This window comes from Portunus trituberculatus, chromosome 44, assembly GCF_017591435.1.
Source record: "Portunus trituberculatus isolate SZX2019 chromosome 44, ASM1759143v1, whole genome shotgun sequence".
NCBI classification, from domain to species: Eukaryota; Metazoa; Arthropoda; class Malacostraca; order Decapoda; family Portunidae; genus Portunus; species Portunus trituberculatus.
In genome coordinates this window covers 6150554-6168053 of record NC_059298.1, presented here as the reverse complement: position 1 = coordinate 6168053, position 17500 = coordinate 6150554, and the positions used below count along the sequence as shown (strand labels likewise).

The window sequence follows — 17500 nt, the reverse complement described above, 5'->3', positions numbered from 1 at the left end:
CTCAGAAACTTTCCGAGTCACCGACTCATAAGGAAGAAACAACATCAGAGAAAAAACACGAGTCACCAAAACAACTTTCCGAGTCATCAAGTAATGTTCGTAGTTCAGAAGAAATAGCCATTAAAACTGACGTTGAAGAGGAATACCTACAGAGGAAGGTAAATGAGCTGAACAAAAAGAACAATGAAGAAGTAACTTCAAAAGATTTGATTAACGGTCTCTCAACCAATGTTCCTCATACCCTATCGAAGCAGGAATCACCTCCAGGCTGCATTCAAACGCCGACACAGCTTCCTGAAGAGATTCCAAAACTGAAATTAGATCCTGCTACTCTCTAAGGGCGAAGAAGCACCAAGGCCGAGCCCAAGGACTAAGAAAGGACGCTATGGCTATTCCACTGTTGGAAGGCGGAGCACGACGCCCTCAAACCGAGATCCATCTGTGAGTGATTATTCTGAAAACGACGCAAACGAATCGTCGGCAAAATCTGCCGACAGTTCACTGACAGCTCCCTATCCTCGAAGGAACACTAGCCCTGAAAAAGTCACGTCAAGGAAAGCTGGAGTAAAAAGAACGCCCTCAGATTCAGGTTACGCGGGACCCGCCAGTAATTCTTACGGTGGCTCGGACGTTGAACCCATCTATTGGGAGATTAGTGAGTCAAGCGAGGCACCACCAAAACCAAGTCCGCGCACCAAAAAGAGTCACAGAACTGCAAGTGATGCAACGCCTAAATCAAATGAAGCTGCTTCCTCACAATCTCAGACAGCTGTTCCTGAGGAGTCGCCGAAAAAAACCCTGCCAGAATGGATCAACACCCGTGCGCCAATCCCCAGCCCCCGCGGGAAGAAGCAGCGTTCCCTGCAATCCTTGCCTAATGTTGTGCCAGACGACAACAACATGGAGGCAATGAAAAAAAAACTCCAAATGTTGTCCCACGAGCCCCTCCCAGACGTCGCGATCCCACAATCACAGCCGATCGTCACGAAAAGGGAGGAGGACCAATTCTATAGTGGCAAAGCTGCATCAATATCATACGGGTTCACGCCCTCCCGTGCCGCCCCGCCATCGCCGCCTTCGAGAGTCAGAAAAGCTTCTCAGATATCTCTCCCGGCGGCCATGGCGGCAGAGGAGGCTCAGTGCAGGCAACAAAAGAGAAGATCCCTCTATGTAAGTCCAGACGGTGACATAGCTCCCGAACCCCCTTCACCACGGCGAGCCAGACGGCGCACCGACCCCACCCAAGGCACCACGCTGCGTAACATTCAGTCAGCGGTTAAGGTGAGTCCGAATTCTTTATTTACTCGTTAAGGGATTTATAGTTCTTGTTTGCATGCTGTCGTCTTGCACCTCTTTAATTAAATACGCATAAGTACATATTATTGCATTAGTGTATAATCATTCACTGGCTTTTTTTTTTTTTTTTTCTTTGAATAAAATGAGCAAGAGAAACATTTATAGTTTTCCGCTTTTGACTTGAATAACAAAAAATATTTAATAGTTATAGCTCTAAAATATCATTTTCTTTAAACACTAATGAGCTTTGTACCACACATGGTAAACTGAACTAAAGCAGCGGTTTGTGTGTGTGTGTGTGTGTGTGTGTGTGTGTGTGTGTGTGTGTGTGTGTGTGTGTGTGTGTGTGTGTGTGTGTGTGTGTGTGTGTGTGTGTGTGTGTGTAAATCTTTAATTTACGATGAAGAGAATCTTTAGAAATAAAAACTAGCAATAACCTGATGACAATACTAAAACAATGTACGTACACTACGTAGAAAAGAAGTTATAAAAAACATTTTTTCACTCATTCTTCTCTGCAGCAACATTACGAATTTCAAGTTACATATTACGCTGAATCCTGCGAGGATCTTTGAGTGCAAGTTCTCAATAAGACGAGCCACAATAACTGGTGTAAAAGTAGGCTTGTGCAGTGAAAGACGTGACGTTATCCTGAAGTCTATCATAAATATGTTCCTATCCTTTGTCTGCGCTCCACGTAATGCATAGATATTTGTTACTCCGTAACTTCCGCCGCCCGCTGCCGTGTTGTGTATCCGTGTGGAGGTGATTCACCAGCGTGACGAGTTCCGCCTGAGGTGTCTAGAAACCTGTAATGGTTCCAGCGTTATTTCTGCGCTGAGATCACGAATGTCCAACATCAGAGAGTCAGTGTACCTCAGGAAGCTTTAACATCACGCCATATTTTACTGGTTAGGATATAATGAGAGAGAGAGAGAGAGAGAGAGAGAGAGAGAGACCTTGATACTACGGTAAATGAAAGGTGCGGGAGAGGATTTTTATTTGCCTTTTTCTTTCCACCTGTACAAGAGAGTGGACAAGGATTTGAGACAAAAAAATCACGGTAGAAAAGATCTTGAGCTGCAGCATGTGAAAAGTTTATGACAAATGGAAAGAAGGAAGAGAAAATATATGTAAACGAGAAACAAGAGGATGGAATTTCCTTGCCAGAATATTTCATTCGATTGAGTATGACACATTTGTACAGTACAGTACACTCTCATACACCTAACAAGTTACCGCCATTTGCTAAGGTTGCACACACACACACACACACACACACACACACACACACACACACACACACACACACACACACACACACACACAAAAGGAGTATCTTTAGTGTTCAGCACTTGACGTCACATATAGTGACGTCACTCATAAGGTAACGGCATGGGCTCAGAGTGACGTAGCAAGGACGACAGATAGATTCATAAGAAGGTGACATAGGTAGGCGGTATGTGAATAGGTAGGCGAGTAAGAAGGTATACTCGTATAGGTACGTACATAGATAGGTGTTGGAGAGAGAGAGAGAGAGAGAGAGAGAGAGAGAGAGAGAGAGAGAGAGAGAGAGAGAGAGAGAGAGAGAGAGAGAGAGAGAGAGAATGTGCAGGCAATGGTAACTATATATGTAAGAAGACAAGGCATAGCAGATACTGAAAAGAAATTCGAGAATATAAACAGCGAGACAAACCAACGCAAGGATGAGGCTCAGTGACGTCAATAAGAGTGACGTCATTCATCACGTGACAGGATTCTCGTACACTCATGCGAATGGTGAAGGTGAATTTGTTCGTGTGTGTGTGTGTGTGTGTGTGTGTGTGTGTGTGTGTGTGTGTGTGTGTGTGTGTGTGTGTGTGTGTGTGTGTGTGTGTGTGTGTGTCGTGTAAGTTTTTTGGCGAATATGAAAGCCTTGCATAAAAGTCAGAAAACAACAGCATATTAAGTCCTTTTGTGAGTTAACTTGATGGCGAATGGTGGCAAGTTTTAGGTATGAGAAGGGGCCTCTGCTGAAGTCCCCAGGTGAATGAAACATGAAGGGAATCCCAGTTCCTTGCAATTTCTTTCCGAAAGCACTCATGCCACCTATTCCTTCTCCTAAGCAGCTTTCTAACCATTCCGTGCTATTTAAGGATACCAGCCATGCACAGTGCGAATAAAGTTGCTTGTGAATATAAATCTCAATGTTGTAGAAATCTTTACTGATAGATAGCAGGTAGTAAAGGAGTATTGTAGTGTGATAATATGTGACGATGGGGGAGAAGGAAAACTCAGGAAATTCTTTCTCCCGTATTCACTTTGTTCTACTAGACAAGTTTTGGGAAAAGCTACACATAGAGTCGAGACACCGTGACTTTTCCTCCTTGTGAATCTGATGTTATCCGCACAACTGATATACTAGTTTATTTGTTATTGTTAATTCATGAACATTTATTATTGGTTTATCTTGTCTTATCCACCATAATTTGGATCCATGTAAGACTGTTAAGTTATGATACGATAAAATCTTCTGGCAAATTTTCTGAACTCGTCTAACCATTTAGGAAGGGTTTTTTTTTCTTTTTAGGAATAACCACACATACTGAAGAAAAAGACCAAATGAAGCTAGGTAATTATTTTTTACAATAGAACGCACATCTTAGTGGTGTGATTAACTACTTCTGTAATATGACAAGTTTCCATATTCATTCTCCTTATTATTTGGTGATTTTACAGCTTCAGAAACTCATGTCGGGATTAAAATAGTGACGACTGTGACCATTAATCTTCGGACCTCCATAGACCCTTCCTAATGTAAATAAAATGATAGGATCGTACACGAAATCTCAAGGTAAAGATGTGTCCCAATATTGAATGATTAACACGTCGCTTCGAAGAGAACACCAGAGCACCGAATGCATCCAAATCATGCTAGTATATTTCCAATTTTTACCGGCCTGCTGAGATAGAACGTTATCTACCAGACTGTTTGGTGCACTGCATTCTGAAGGCGTTACGCCCGTCACCTTCCCGCACATGCATACCAATATAATATGCAGTACAGTTAAATGCTAGAAAGATGATAGCTTGACCTTGACCAATCAATACAGGCACTCAGCGACCTAAATCTTAAGCACAGCACGCTCCTCATCTCCCACTTCACCTTGCTCCTCATTTGCTTGTTCCAATCCACCATCATCTATTCCACTTTCCTTCATCGTGGCGCTTGCTGATATCTCCTATGTTGAAAAATTATATACTGTCGATTTTTGCTAATGTTCAGACTAGTTTCAACGTCCTTCTAAGTAACACAGACTCTGTTAAAACTACTTTCATTAACCATCAGTATTAAGGAGACCAGCAGACAGAGTACAGAAAGGTCATTCACAAGCACTCACCACACACCCATGCGTGCACGCCTGTAGAGCCACTTGTAAAGGGACCTGTGAGGCCTCTCAGCCGTAGGGCCTCATCACAGATTGCGGATAAGATGTGAGCTTAAAATAATTATAGAACATAACAATATTTGATTTTAAGTTGCATTTAAAATGAACAAGGGAAACAGTTGGAGGACGATTAAAAGTAATCGTCTTGTGTCAAACTCGACTAGAAAACTCCATACATGTCTTTGGCAATAAGGTAGATCTCATCAAAGCCCCTAAGAGAAAACTTATAAGATTAAGTATAAAGAACCAAAAAGCTACGTGCAGATGATTCTGAAAAGATCTATAAATGATAAAAAAAATATCAGAGAATCTTCCAGCACAATTAACATGATTTTAAAATGACTGGAACAAATAACTGGATAAGTCTAGTTAGCTTATTGGAAAGAGAAGGACAAAAGTATCTAGATAAACAAAAAGGGAAACGTTTGATCAAGTAGGAAGCGAGCGCGGAAACTTTGGCGAAACTTACTCTTAAAGAACTTACGGAAAGCCTTTATACAGGGCGATGATCTTACTATAAGGGTTGTTATAGCCACAGAAAGAACAAAGAACATCGCAGTAAAGGATAGACGTAATGAAAGCTTTAGCAGTTCGCGAAACAGTGCTCAAAAATAGCAATCAGTCAGTTCATACGTCAATAATTTTTTCAACGTCTACTTTAGTACTGCTACTACTTCAAAACCTACAACTATTGCTATCTTTCTAACCATCAGAGACGCTTAGCACTAATCAGACAGTCGGTCACAATTATATCACTCTAAGAGACACACGAACATCACCGATGCGCCAACACTTTTACAATGACCCGTTAAACCTGTTCGATGGCACACCAGTAATTACTAAAAACATCGCTTATCCATACGTCTGCACATCTTTCCGTCTTCAGTTTTCATATATAAACAATTTATCTTGTGTCAATAATGATTTCGGGTAACAATCTTCATTTCTTGCAGGATTACTACATACCGAAAAATAACAACCCCTGGGGGGACTCGAACCCCCAATCCCTGGCTTAGGAGGCCAATGCCTTATCCATTAGGCCACAGGGGCAGTTATCAAAATACTATATTCTGCAGATTATGTTGTTGTTTGTTGATTATAATGATTATGATGATGGTATTCTTGTTCTTGTCGCTATCTATGTTGCGTAAAAAATATTGCACCAACACAACAGAAACGCCACAACACCACTTCATAATAATCAATATTAACACAGTAACTCCACAAAACATTGAAAAATTCTGCCAAAACAATGGTGGAGTAAGGTGGCGAACCAATGATGGCTGCCTCTCATTCCCTAACAAACTTCATTATTTTTTTAAGGAACATTTGAATCCCTAACCATTTTGGTCTACTTTATCCGTGGGCGCATGTTGGTCTCCCCTAAAGTCACTCCAGGGCTGCCTGCCATCACTACAAATAATGTATCGCCCAACTTAACCTGTAACAGTAGCAAATAGTAATAATATTCTATAGAAAAATAGGAGATGGCTTTAAAAGAATTTCATACCGGGATGGTGACTTTTTTGTACAAGAGAACCAAGGCAAAGACAAAGCAATTAAAACAACTTCGCCATTGCAATCATGTATGTATACTGTATGATAGTTGTATGTGCATTGTTTCCCTTGGATCTAAATAAATATATAGGAAAAAATAATGATCTTTGCATTATGCTATATGATATTACACTTTATCTATTCACCTAAAGGGATGTCCCCATGTAGCTCCCACGAGCTTTTTTTTTTTATTCACTTTTTTCTTTTCTTTTTTTATTCACTTTTTTTTTTTTTTTTTCTTTTTGATGGCTGCTGTACCAGATCCCGCTGGCTGTTGTAATATATCAGCATAGCATGAAAACAGTTTGTGATTTCATGTCAGGGATCTGTTTTTTTATGTTTGCAGAATTGGTTGAAGTGTTTTGGCTGTGATGATAATACTTGAGATATTAGCATCTGCATGCCACTTATTACTCCAGCAAATTAGTAAACGACATTTTGACATCAGGATATGTCACGAAAACCATGACAGGTCCATGACCGAGGAAGTAGACGTTCAATAAGAAAAGTGCTCAATTTTCCCGCCAATAAAACCAATTGATAGACAAGTCCGACAGGCAGAAGGCAAACGTTATCGCTGCTACACATTTACTTCATAAGAGTTTGACGGACAAAGCTATTGAGTTCTGATAAAATCGTGTTATTCAAAGGGAATTACAAAAAACCTTAAATATTTACTTCAGTTATGAGAAAGTTTTTCTCTAGTAAAACAAAAAATAAAAATGACTGCATCTGAACATTCTGTTGACACATTGGACACTAAGAGACAAAGTTCAGCGAACTCTGCAGAATGCGCGCGTGTGTAACATGAGGTTTGAGGTCCAGTTTCGAGGTGGGCACTTTACACAAATGCCCCTAAAAGATGGACTCTTATTCAACTCTCCCTTTGATATTTTTTAACCTCGTTTCAAAAGTTCCATCTTATTATTTTGCAGCGTATGAGCAAATTTCTAATTGTTGTTTTCTGGCTCTTCACGTTGAATAATAATTCCTCTCTATACATTTCATCTGTTTATACATCCGTATTTACGTCCTGGGTGCGGCACGCAGGGTGAAGGCCGCTGTCCCTCGTCACTCCTATTTATCAGCACCATTAAGCATATAGATCATGTGTCAGCTTCACGTCCTCTTGATGCCCCAGTTAAAGCCCTCCTTCAGGATGGCCAGGCGAGGGTCATTCATCAGTCTAGGATTCAGTTGTACTCACACTCTCGTACTTGTCGTCGGGATGATGTTTTATTTTCATCGCTTCATTATAAGTACAAGTATATACACCGAGCACCGGACCTAAAGACCAAATCTAGAATCGTTTAAATTCCGTGATGTGCTTATTGGGAGATTTATTATTTTCCCTGTGTGTTTCATCAGCAGATGATATAGGCACTGTTCTTCAGGAAATATTTCCTTCAAAATATTGTATCTAAAGATTTCGATTGATGAAGCACAGTGATTGTCTGATATGATGTGTATCACGCGTTGCTGTCTTCAACTTTTAATAATAGTCCTTATCTTGGAGCACAACAAACTCATTCTCCAAAATTATCACAATTTTAATTTCATGTTTTCCCTAAAATCCAATTATCTCTAACCAACGTCAAATAAAAGTGACTGTGACCGAGTTGTGTGGCGATAACCAAGAACCAGACTCAAACAAAAGCTCCGAATTCGAGGAGTAGCTAATCACTACATAAAGGCAACGATGAATATACGAAAATACATCATCACAAAGGTTCCGTCTCCTTTATTTCAGTCGAGGTGAGGTGAGCTACCATTCACACGTGCTCGACCATCAAGTCTTACCGCCGTTAACCAAACATTCCCAAGAAGTCCTATTCAACTTTATGAAATACAGCACCCCGTTATTTCCTCCACACTTCACTCTATATTGCTGCAAACTCAAAAAATATTTTTTTTATAACTTACATAATGCTGTGTTTGTGTACGTTCCTGCGCGCACGAGCGCCTGTGTGTGTGTGTGTGTGTGTGTGTGTGTGTGTGTGTGTGTGTGTGTGTGTGTGTGTGTGTGTGTGTGTGTGTGTGTGTGTGTGTGTGTGTGTGTGAGTAGGGTATTTTCAGTAAATTCGCTAATTTTATTAACCATTTTTTTTTCTTTGGTAGAATAATCAGTAACTATTGCGTAGTGTGATAAGTCATTATTCACAAATGTGTTGGTGTTCTAAACTATAAACCGTTTATGTTTTTATTCAAAAACCGGAAAAAATAATCGTAAACAAGGGATACATTTGTTGTACTTCCTAGTTACTTCTTATTTAGTTATTTTGTTTGTTTATTTGTTTGTTTTCAATTTCTATATCTTACTTGTCTCTTTTGCCGGCGTGGTGTCGCGTGGCCTTTCGATGTATAGCGGCTGGGAGAGAGGGTGATATGCCTCACGGAGCTGCTGGCTGCAGCAGGCCTGCAAGAGGAGGCCACCAAGCAGAAGGTAGATATAAGAAATGAGTTACTAATCAAAACAGTGACGCTCTCTGGCTTCTAATGCACATAATTGCATAGTCTGTCATGGCGCCTAAACACCCTGGCTATCCTGTACAGCTGGTTGTTGCCGCGCTGGTCGCAGCACAGTCTGAGAGTCCTGTGCATCTTAGTCTATGTGCACAATAACACTGTGTAGATGCTAGTTTCTAGTCAATGTATATAAATTTCTAAGCCTTTGCCTAGTTTGAGGGAGCTTGCTTCGGTGTCAATGTAGTTACTAATTGCGTTAGATTTATTTGTTTTCCACGTTAAGTAATAGATATGTCAGTAACCATGGCGTCTACAGTCGTGTCGTCTGTCCTCCTTCGCATCATTTAATCTAACTCTAAACTCCAATAACTTAGAATCACTTTTATTGTTGCATGTTGTACATAAAAGCGATATACCAATAGCTAAAGTAAACCAAATTTATTACTAATAATTTTTAAAGACATAATATCCAAGTTATTCTGTGTGCGAACACACACACACACACACACACACACACACACACACACACACACACACACACACACACACACACACACACGATGAAACGTAAGCACTTCACATGAGGCTGCAAAACACACTGGAAAAAATCACAATTGGTTAGTAGAAGCTCATCCCGCCATCTCGCTTGTGTTTTCCTCTTTCATGTCACGTATGTAATGTGGCGGGTTGCGTAAGGCTTGCCTTGCAGGCACTTCCACCCGCATGGTGTGCGAGAACGGCATTATTTTATTTTAGAGAACGTTCAAGCCACTTCCTACTTGTGAGTAAAACATGTGATTTTTCGTGGCCTTGTTGTCAGTCCTGTTGTTGAAACCGCAACTGATGCTACTGATATTTGCCTCCCCATCCCATATCTCTCTCTCTCTCTCTCTCTCTCTCTCTCTCTCTCTCTCTCTCTCTCTCTGTGAAGCATTCCCAGCCTCGACCTACAGCCTTTCCTCCTTGACTTTTTGAGAGCAGACTTCACCATGACCACTAAACAACCTGGGTCTTGTAAGCCTTTGATGATGTACGTAGGTACTTCTTTCCTTCACCTCCTCCGGTTCTTGTTCCGGTTTCCTCCTCTCCTCCTCCTCCCTCTCTTCAACCTTCTCCTTCAACTCCTTCTTCTCCTCCTCCTCTTCATCTTTTTCTCCTCTTTTTTTGCCTTATTTTTCTTCCTGCAACACTTCTTCATTCACACTCTAATATTTTCTTTATTTTTATTAACTGAGCCCTGCTTTTTTTTCACGGCTCCATAAGTGCGGTCCTTGAATACGTTATTTATGCTGGAAGATCCTTTCTTACTGATAATGTTGTCCTTGAAATACACACAAATCACATCTAGCCTGAGATGCGTGCAGATTACCGCTAAAAATCATGGAAATGTAGACGTGATTTTTTCATTTAAATTCAAGCAAGGACGGCCAGGTAGAAAGTTAAACCAAAAAGAAGAATAAATAAATAGGATAAAATAAAATAAAATAAATGAGTGCATATATTCAAATTGTTTTTTTTTTTTTTTCATGTGTGTGACCCACGTGATCAGACTGAATTCTATTTTCTAACGTATAAATTTCCATTGTCTTAAGACTAAACAACATGCACAGAGAGACTTATAAATAATGAAATTTTGATAAGTACGATTGCAAGGCAAAACCAAGAAGTGGAACGAGGATGTTCTCGGCCACTCACGAAGCTATGACACCCTTCTACCACTAGAGTAATGAATGGCTGACTGTGCCAGTACGACCATGAAGCAATCCGTATTTCCTGGCTGCGTGTTACGCCTCTCTCACTTGTTCTCTTTATTCGTAATAGTTAATACACATATTCTCCAGCAGTCTTGTCCTCCCTTCAGAGACCATGTCTCTTATATACAAAGGGAGTCTTTCGTATCACTACACAAAGTTAACCAAAGATTATTGAAGAATTTTTATCATATCTTATCAGTCCTCCACATCGCTGTTGATAATATGTTGTTCAGTTATATCTAATCAAAAGTTTATAAATTGCATGCCTTCTTGTGATGCTTACGGAATCCTAGAGGCAGGATAAGGAGAAAAAATGACAAAACAAAAGAGAAACTCAACCGGATTCAGCCGGAATGTTCTTGTCAATATAAGTGTTTAGACAGCACGGAAGGGAGAGCTGTTGTTTTTATTAAGAACCTGCCTCCTTGCCATCTGAGTGGATCGTAATGTAATGGATTCCATTATCTATATATTTACCTGTATGTGTGTGCGTATTCACGGTCGTCTGCTGGTTGCCCAACCGTTCTTCCCCATTTCGGAGCGATCTCAGAGTTCATAGCCTGATCTTCAGGTAGGACTGAGATCACACCACACTCCACACACCGGGACAGCGAGGCCACTGCCCCTCGAATTACATATTGTACCTACTTGCTGCTAGGTGAATAGGAGCTACACATTGAGGGGCTTGCCCATTTGCCTTTCAGCACCAGGGACTCGAACCCGGGCATTCTCGGTTGTGAACCGAGTGTGCTAACCACTACTATACTACGTGTGTGTGTGTGTGTGTGTGTGTGTGTGTGTGTGTGTGTGTGTGTGTGTGTGTGTGTGTGTGTGTGTGTGTGTGTGTGTGTGTGTGTGTGTGTGTGTGTGTGCTCTAGGTTTGGAGAACATGTTATTTTTCAACTGAACTCGATAAGTCTCGTTAAATGTAATCACCGTTAACTAATAGTATACATTATAATATATATATATATATATATATATATATATATATATATATATATATATATATTTTATTTATTTATTTATTTATTTATTTATTTATTTATTTATTTATTTTATCTTTTTTTTTCTGCATGTGCCATCGACGGAAAAACCTGAGTCAATTTTCCGTCTTGACTTCTTTTTTTAACTTTTTTTTTGAGTGACGGTGTGATGGGGCGTTACTTTGGCAACAGGGAAAGGTGAAGTAAAGCGTCAGGAGGAGATGCCACCAACACAAGTATTAGAGTGGCAACTCACCAGCACATCTTGGGAAGACTTGCAGGATACTGTTGAAGGCTCCATCACATCTTACACACTTCTCTCCCATTTTGAAAAAAAATAATAAATAAATAAACAAAACGTGACAGAATACATTCAATCCATAAAATGCGCAAGTTTCCTTTCATCACACCAAATAAATACTACCTGACAACTCCCATGAGACTGCACCAGTGAGCAACCTCCTCACCCGCCGCTTGACGCATACTCTAGTGCGGGCGGTGTGCGGGTGGAGAAGCGAGTGACTGAGTCTGTGATGTTTGTGCGCAAGGATCGGACCACAGAGACAGCACATCCCAAAGTGCCTGGAGGTTCTCTCAGTGTAGCAATAGTACGCCGAGGTAAACACACCATCGCTCAGTGTCAGTGCAAGGAGACAGTACACGTGATAACATTTCGTTCCATTGATTCAGCCTTGAGGCGACAGTACTCGAGAGTTATTCAATTCTTTTCTTCTGAACGTGTGAAGCAGAAAAAAAATACTCGCGTAACTGTTGTGACTCTAAAGTTACTTTGTTTCAAATTGAGACTGTTATATATCAGGTATTGTGAAGAGATACCGCGTTTCGTAATCCAAACTTTTGTTCCGTAAATTAGTCTTGGTGGGACAACTTTACACGTGGTCCTGTGAAGGTAAATTGCATTACGTGTGGTGATGTCCGAAACATCACATTTTCCAAAGTCAATTCATTATAGCAAGAAAGTCACAACATTTTATTGGTATATTTTTCTATTACCACTAATAGTTTGTTACTACACTATTGCTGCTATTACTTTGTATGAATATTGCTACTTCTACAGCAACTACGACTACAAATACAGCAACAACAACTATCATTTCTACTACTACTACTACTACTACTACTACTACTACTACTACTACTACTACTACTACCACTACTACCACCACCACCACCACCACCACTACTACCACTACGATGGCAATTGTAGTCAAATGGGAGATCCGTAATCTAGAAGTAAAGATCCGCCTCACACCAGACCACGCCCTCGAGACAGTGAGAGGTTTGAGCCAGTCAGGGCAATACGTGCTGATCTCTCTTGACAGAAGAGAAGGGTTATGAAATAGTCTTTCTGAGGCAGGCACAGTCACATGCATAGAAGTATAGGTGAACTTATGTATATTCGGTTTGTATAAGTATTCCATTGTTGATTTATTGAATATCTATCATAATTTTCGCGACTAAACCTAAAAATAAAGGTTTGAAAGACATGAACAATGAATGCAGCAAACAGGATTCTGACAGAAAAGCTTGCAAAAGAGATAAGAAATCCATACTCCAAGATAATGAAGTACATGGACTTACTTTGGAATTTTTTTAGTATAACATTTTGAGAGAATATGTGTAGCTTATCACAGTACATGGATGAAAATCAATTGGGCTTTGTAGTCCGTGAGTCACACAACATTGACGTCAGGCATCGAATGAAGAGTACATATAAGTGGGCGGCAGTCCTTGGCGGCAGCAGTGATGGTTCCCTCCCCACCCTCGTTCCCTCATCTCTTCTCCATTCGTGCACTGTTCTCCCGTAGCTCGCTTTATCTCCCCCTCCTATCTCTCTCTCTCTCTCTCTCTCTCTCTCTCTCTCTCTCTCTCTCTCTCTCTCTCTCAGAAAAAGTAATCCCACCCTTCTGCATTCGTAAAAAGTCCGGATGCATAAGTAAGAATAGGGATGTTTTTCTCGCGTTTAAAGGTCTTTGTTCCCAAGCGTTTTTTAGAGCGCAGTTACTGTTGTGGTTAGTTACAGTTAAGAAGATGCAAGAGTACCTTCGGCAACCTCACCGTTAGCGTGTAGAAGTTACCCTCATCAGTCCACCGAGAAAAAAACGATATGCATGCTAGGACGAAATCTGTATGACCTCGTCCTTCATGGTGTCTTGCCCCTTCTAACTCACCAAGAAGAAAAAACGGCTTAAAAAGCTTGAAGGTAATACACATTAAAAAAGGGGAGCACCACTTCCTGAGAGATGTATCTGTCTGTTGTTTTTACCACACCACTGAAGAAGACCCTGAACTGTCACTATCACAGAACACCTAAAAACAATAGTTATGCATCGAACGTGACGAGTAAGGACACAAATCGGGGTAAGGTTGTGGCGCCCGGCATACGAAGCCCAGGGTCAACCGGGTGACTTGATAATATTACCTGGGCTGGTCCGTACTATAATACAGGTCATGTATTTCCCATGGACTGATGGACTGATGAATAATGTGTTTTATTTAATAGAGGTCTCTCTTACGACCGTGTTCGTTAGCGTTGTTCCCTCATAAGGACTGTTTTAAAATACCACATAGATTAAAAGTCACGGTCCGTATTCAGAAACGCTTTGTTCTCTCACCATGACAATCTTTAAAGGCCGCAGAGACAATTAGATGAGTTCTAAACGTAATTTATCCTGTTGGTAATGCAGAAACCTTTTTAACATGGCACTAGAATTACAGAAACACCCTAAAAAATCCGTGTCACTTCAACTACAACTCTTTAAAAATAGTGGAGGTGAGGCGTAGAAGTGTTTCAGAATATGAGCCCAGATTTCTTCATAAGTATAAGATACTCTTTATCATATTATAATCAAAATCTTAATAAAAACCTTTCAATACTCTAATTATTTTCTACACGGGTTAAAACTAGTCAAAATAACAAGTTGAAAGGTTTGATTACGCGATCCTTTGACAAAGTAGTCATTGAAGTCATTTACGAAATCTTGACACAGAATTGTTCCAGAACAATTAATGACCAAATTTTCATTGCCATCCATCGTAATAATTCTCAGATCAAAGTCAGGTTCGTGTGTCAAAAGTTACAATTTTACCGTCACTAGTATCTTTATATTTTTTTCATCCCTGTTTCAAAGACCACAGAAGAGTTTTCCCCTTTACGTAATTCCCGACTTTACTTATTTCATGCCATCATGAATGAGTGGCCTGCCATAGCATACATTTCGTCACACACCGATACAGGCAGTGAATTGTCGCCAGGGGGAGCTAGTAGCCGTGCTCTCTGGCAGCTTATTCACCATTAACTGATCACGATGACCACTAAAAACTGAAGGCATCATTACTGTTAACAACACAACACTTTCTCCGTGGTAATATAAAAGTGAACGCACGAGAACACTTAGTAACAAAATTTCACATCTTGACATTCTTATCAGTTTATATACTAAGTTATTTTCTAGTGCTAATCAAAGTAAAATGATTGTCATAAGGTTTTAAAAGACATAAAACCCAAATCTGACCACTATTATCCCATATCCACAACACGACGAGGAAACATCAAGGGAATGACCCACAATTCTGTGTAAACTCTCCACATATAATACACATCCTCGTACTACTAGAGAGACGCGTCAGTACAGAAGCTGTCCATGCGAAGGAAAACTACACACGCACGTATTTCCTTTTCTTGGTACAATCACAATAGAAAATGAGCGGCGAGATTGTGAGGATAAAAGGGATATGCTGCAACTCCTGAGACATGATACAGCATAATGACACGCTGCCGGTAATTTCCTAGCTTCTCCGAGAATCAATTTCCATTTACTGTTGTGTATTGTTAAAAAATTTTTGGATATCCCACGATGACAACTTTATTGCATCCCACCATCATCAATAGTATATACCAGCCCCCTCCTTCCCTGTGCCTGAGCTAGGAGTCAAGTGCACTACGAAAGCCTCCACTCTGGTAGTGGAAGTTATTCATCATCACTCTCTCATCCTCAATATCTTATACCGCAGACAGCGATGCGCCAGTCTTAGAGGATGTTGTAGCCTACACTCCACCATGCACTTGATGATGCACCGTCAATTACTCAATTTTCTTGTCTCGACGCTTATAAATGGACTCTTTTCACCTTCCATTCACATCCATGATTATCACTCACCACCAGTAAACTTTCTATGGCTTCGCCTACTTCCTGATCAGGAATTCCCTTTAACTCGGCGTCGCTGTTCGGCTACACTCGAGTAAACTTGGGCGAGGATGTTCGCCACCTGCACGACCCCTGGCAACCCTCCGCCACCCCTCAGGCAGCTGAGCCCTGTAATCGGAAGTGGTACAAGGGACAGAGAGGTATCATGTGTGTGGGGGCTGAGGAGAAGGAATAGACCAGACTGAGAAAGAGAGGAGAGAAGACAGTAGAGACACAAGAAGGATACGGACAGGATAGGAATGAGAGAGAGAGAGAGAGAGAGAGAGAGAGAGAGAGAGAGAGAAAGCTGGGGCGGGATCAGCATCGGCGCCACGCTCTGCCGGTCACTATGGAGGGTCACCCCAAACACACGCGCACCTGCTTCCGGGACGAGCGGGAGAGCCAGGCCCAGGGAGACAAGGGATGTACGGAGAGGAATTAAAGGGCAAAGAGCAGATGGTGAGCGTAGTAGGGATAAATAATGCTGCGCGTTTCATTGAGGTGTATATACAGAGTCATGAATGAACCAAGTGACAATTACGGGAGGAGTAAAAAGTAGTAATTATGGTGAGATTCGTTTCTTTCTCTTCAAAACACGAACGGAGCATGAGGGCAAGGGATCGAGTGAAGAGTTTAAATTGCCATAGCAGGAGTAAATATTATTAGGTAAATGTGAGGAAACTTCATGTGTCGTCAACGTTGACTTTGTTGTTCTTGTTATATCATCATTATCACTATAATAATCGTCATCATCATCATTGAGATCATCATCATTATCATTATAATTATAATTATCATCATCATCATCATTGTGTTCATCATCATCATCATCATCATCATCATCATCATCATCATCTTTGATATTATAATTACTATAAATGATTGCTATTATGATCATTTACTTAAGTCAACTCTGTCATCTAGTGCAAATACATTTAGGCAGATGGTAATGAGGCTGACGAACCTGGAGAGTACTCACACCATCCAGGGACGAGGCGTTTTCAGCGCGTAAACAAACCAGTTGCTGACACAGCTGGGTGTCAAGGAATGTGTGTACGTCTAGCGAATTGTTATTCTAGTGGTACTAAGTCAGTAAACTGTGTGCCCCACAGGCTAAAAACAGCCGGTCGCTGCCCTCTAAGACACTGATAACCTCTCCACCTATACGCACAGTCCTTGCGTATTGGTGTCACTGACATATAGTGAAGACCATGAGCATCACAAAACTATCAAGTGTCTAACTGACGCACGAGAGAAGCGTCACGATACGGTTCTTAGCGATCTTCGACTGTGGATTGTGCCAAATTTTCAAGATGGTGACCCTGGGACCAGTAAGTCAGTCCCTCATCCCAAGCCCCGTCATTACCTTCCCCGCGTCCCCTCACCGTCTGTCACCCACACTACCCTCGACACCGACCCTCTCTGACAGCAGTGAACTGGTGGACGAGGCAGAACCCGAACAAAGCTCAAATGAGGACACATCGAGTGGTGATGACGAGGTGCTAATTCCTGTAGCCATGACAGAAACAGAGGTAAGTCAACCTGCTATCGCCCAAGTCTTGCATGACTTAACGCATACTCACCTACATGTCATGATTGTATGTCAAATCAATGACATGATAAATTAAAAAACTGCAGTGAGGACCAAAAATTATCGATAGACTATACAATGTAATGTGTGACATCAAAGTATCATAAATCAATAAGGATTTATAAAGATACTGGTGTATGCACTTACTGTACACTAAGTGCCATTTTTCTCTAATGTTTATCTAAAGTGAATAAAAAGATTACAAGCACAAGAA

The 17500-nt window shown here is 40.9% G+C and overlaps 1 protein-coding gene and 1 non-coding gene across 2 annotated transcripts in view; one reads left to right on the top strand and one right to left on the bottom strand.

The window, feature by feature from the left end:
* LOC123519095 overlaps positions 1 to 17500 on the top strand; it is a 76474-nt gene that overhangs the window by 39443 nt on the left and 19531 nt on the right. The window contains 3 exon segments of the mRNA XM_045280305.1: positions 1 to 323; positions 325 to 1281; positions 8647 to 8724. The exon segment at positions 1 to 323 is cut by the window's left edge and continues 2891 nt beyond it. Of these exon segments, the coding sequence (XP_045136240.1) occupies positions 1 to 323; positions 325 to 1281; positions 8647 to 8724 (1358 nt within the window).
* Positions 5702 to 5774, bottom strand: Trnar-ccu. The gene has a single exon. It is a non-coding gene; the product is annotated as a tRNA-Arg (tRNA).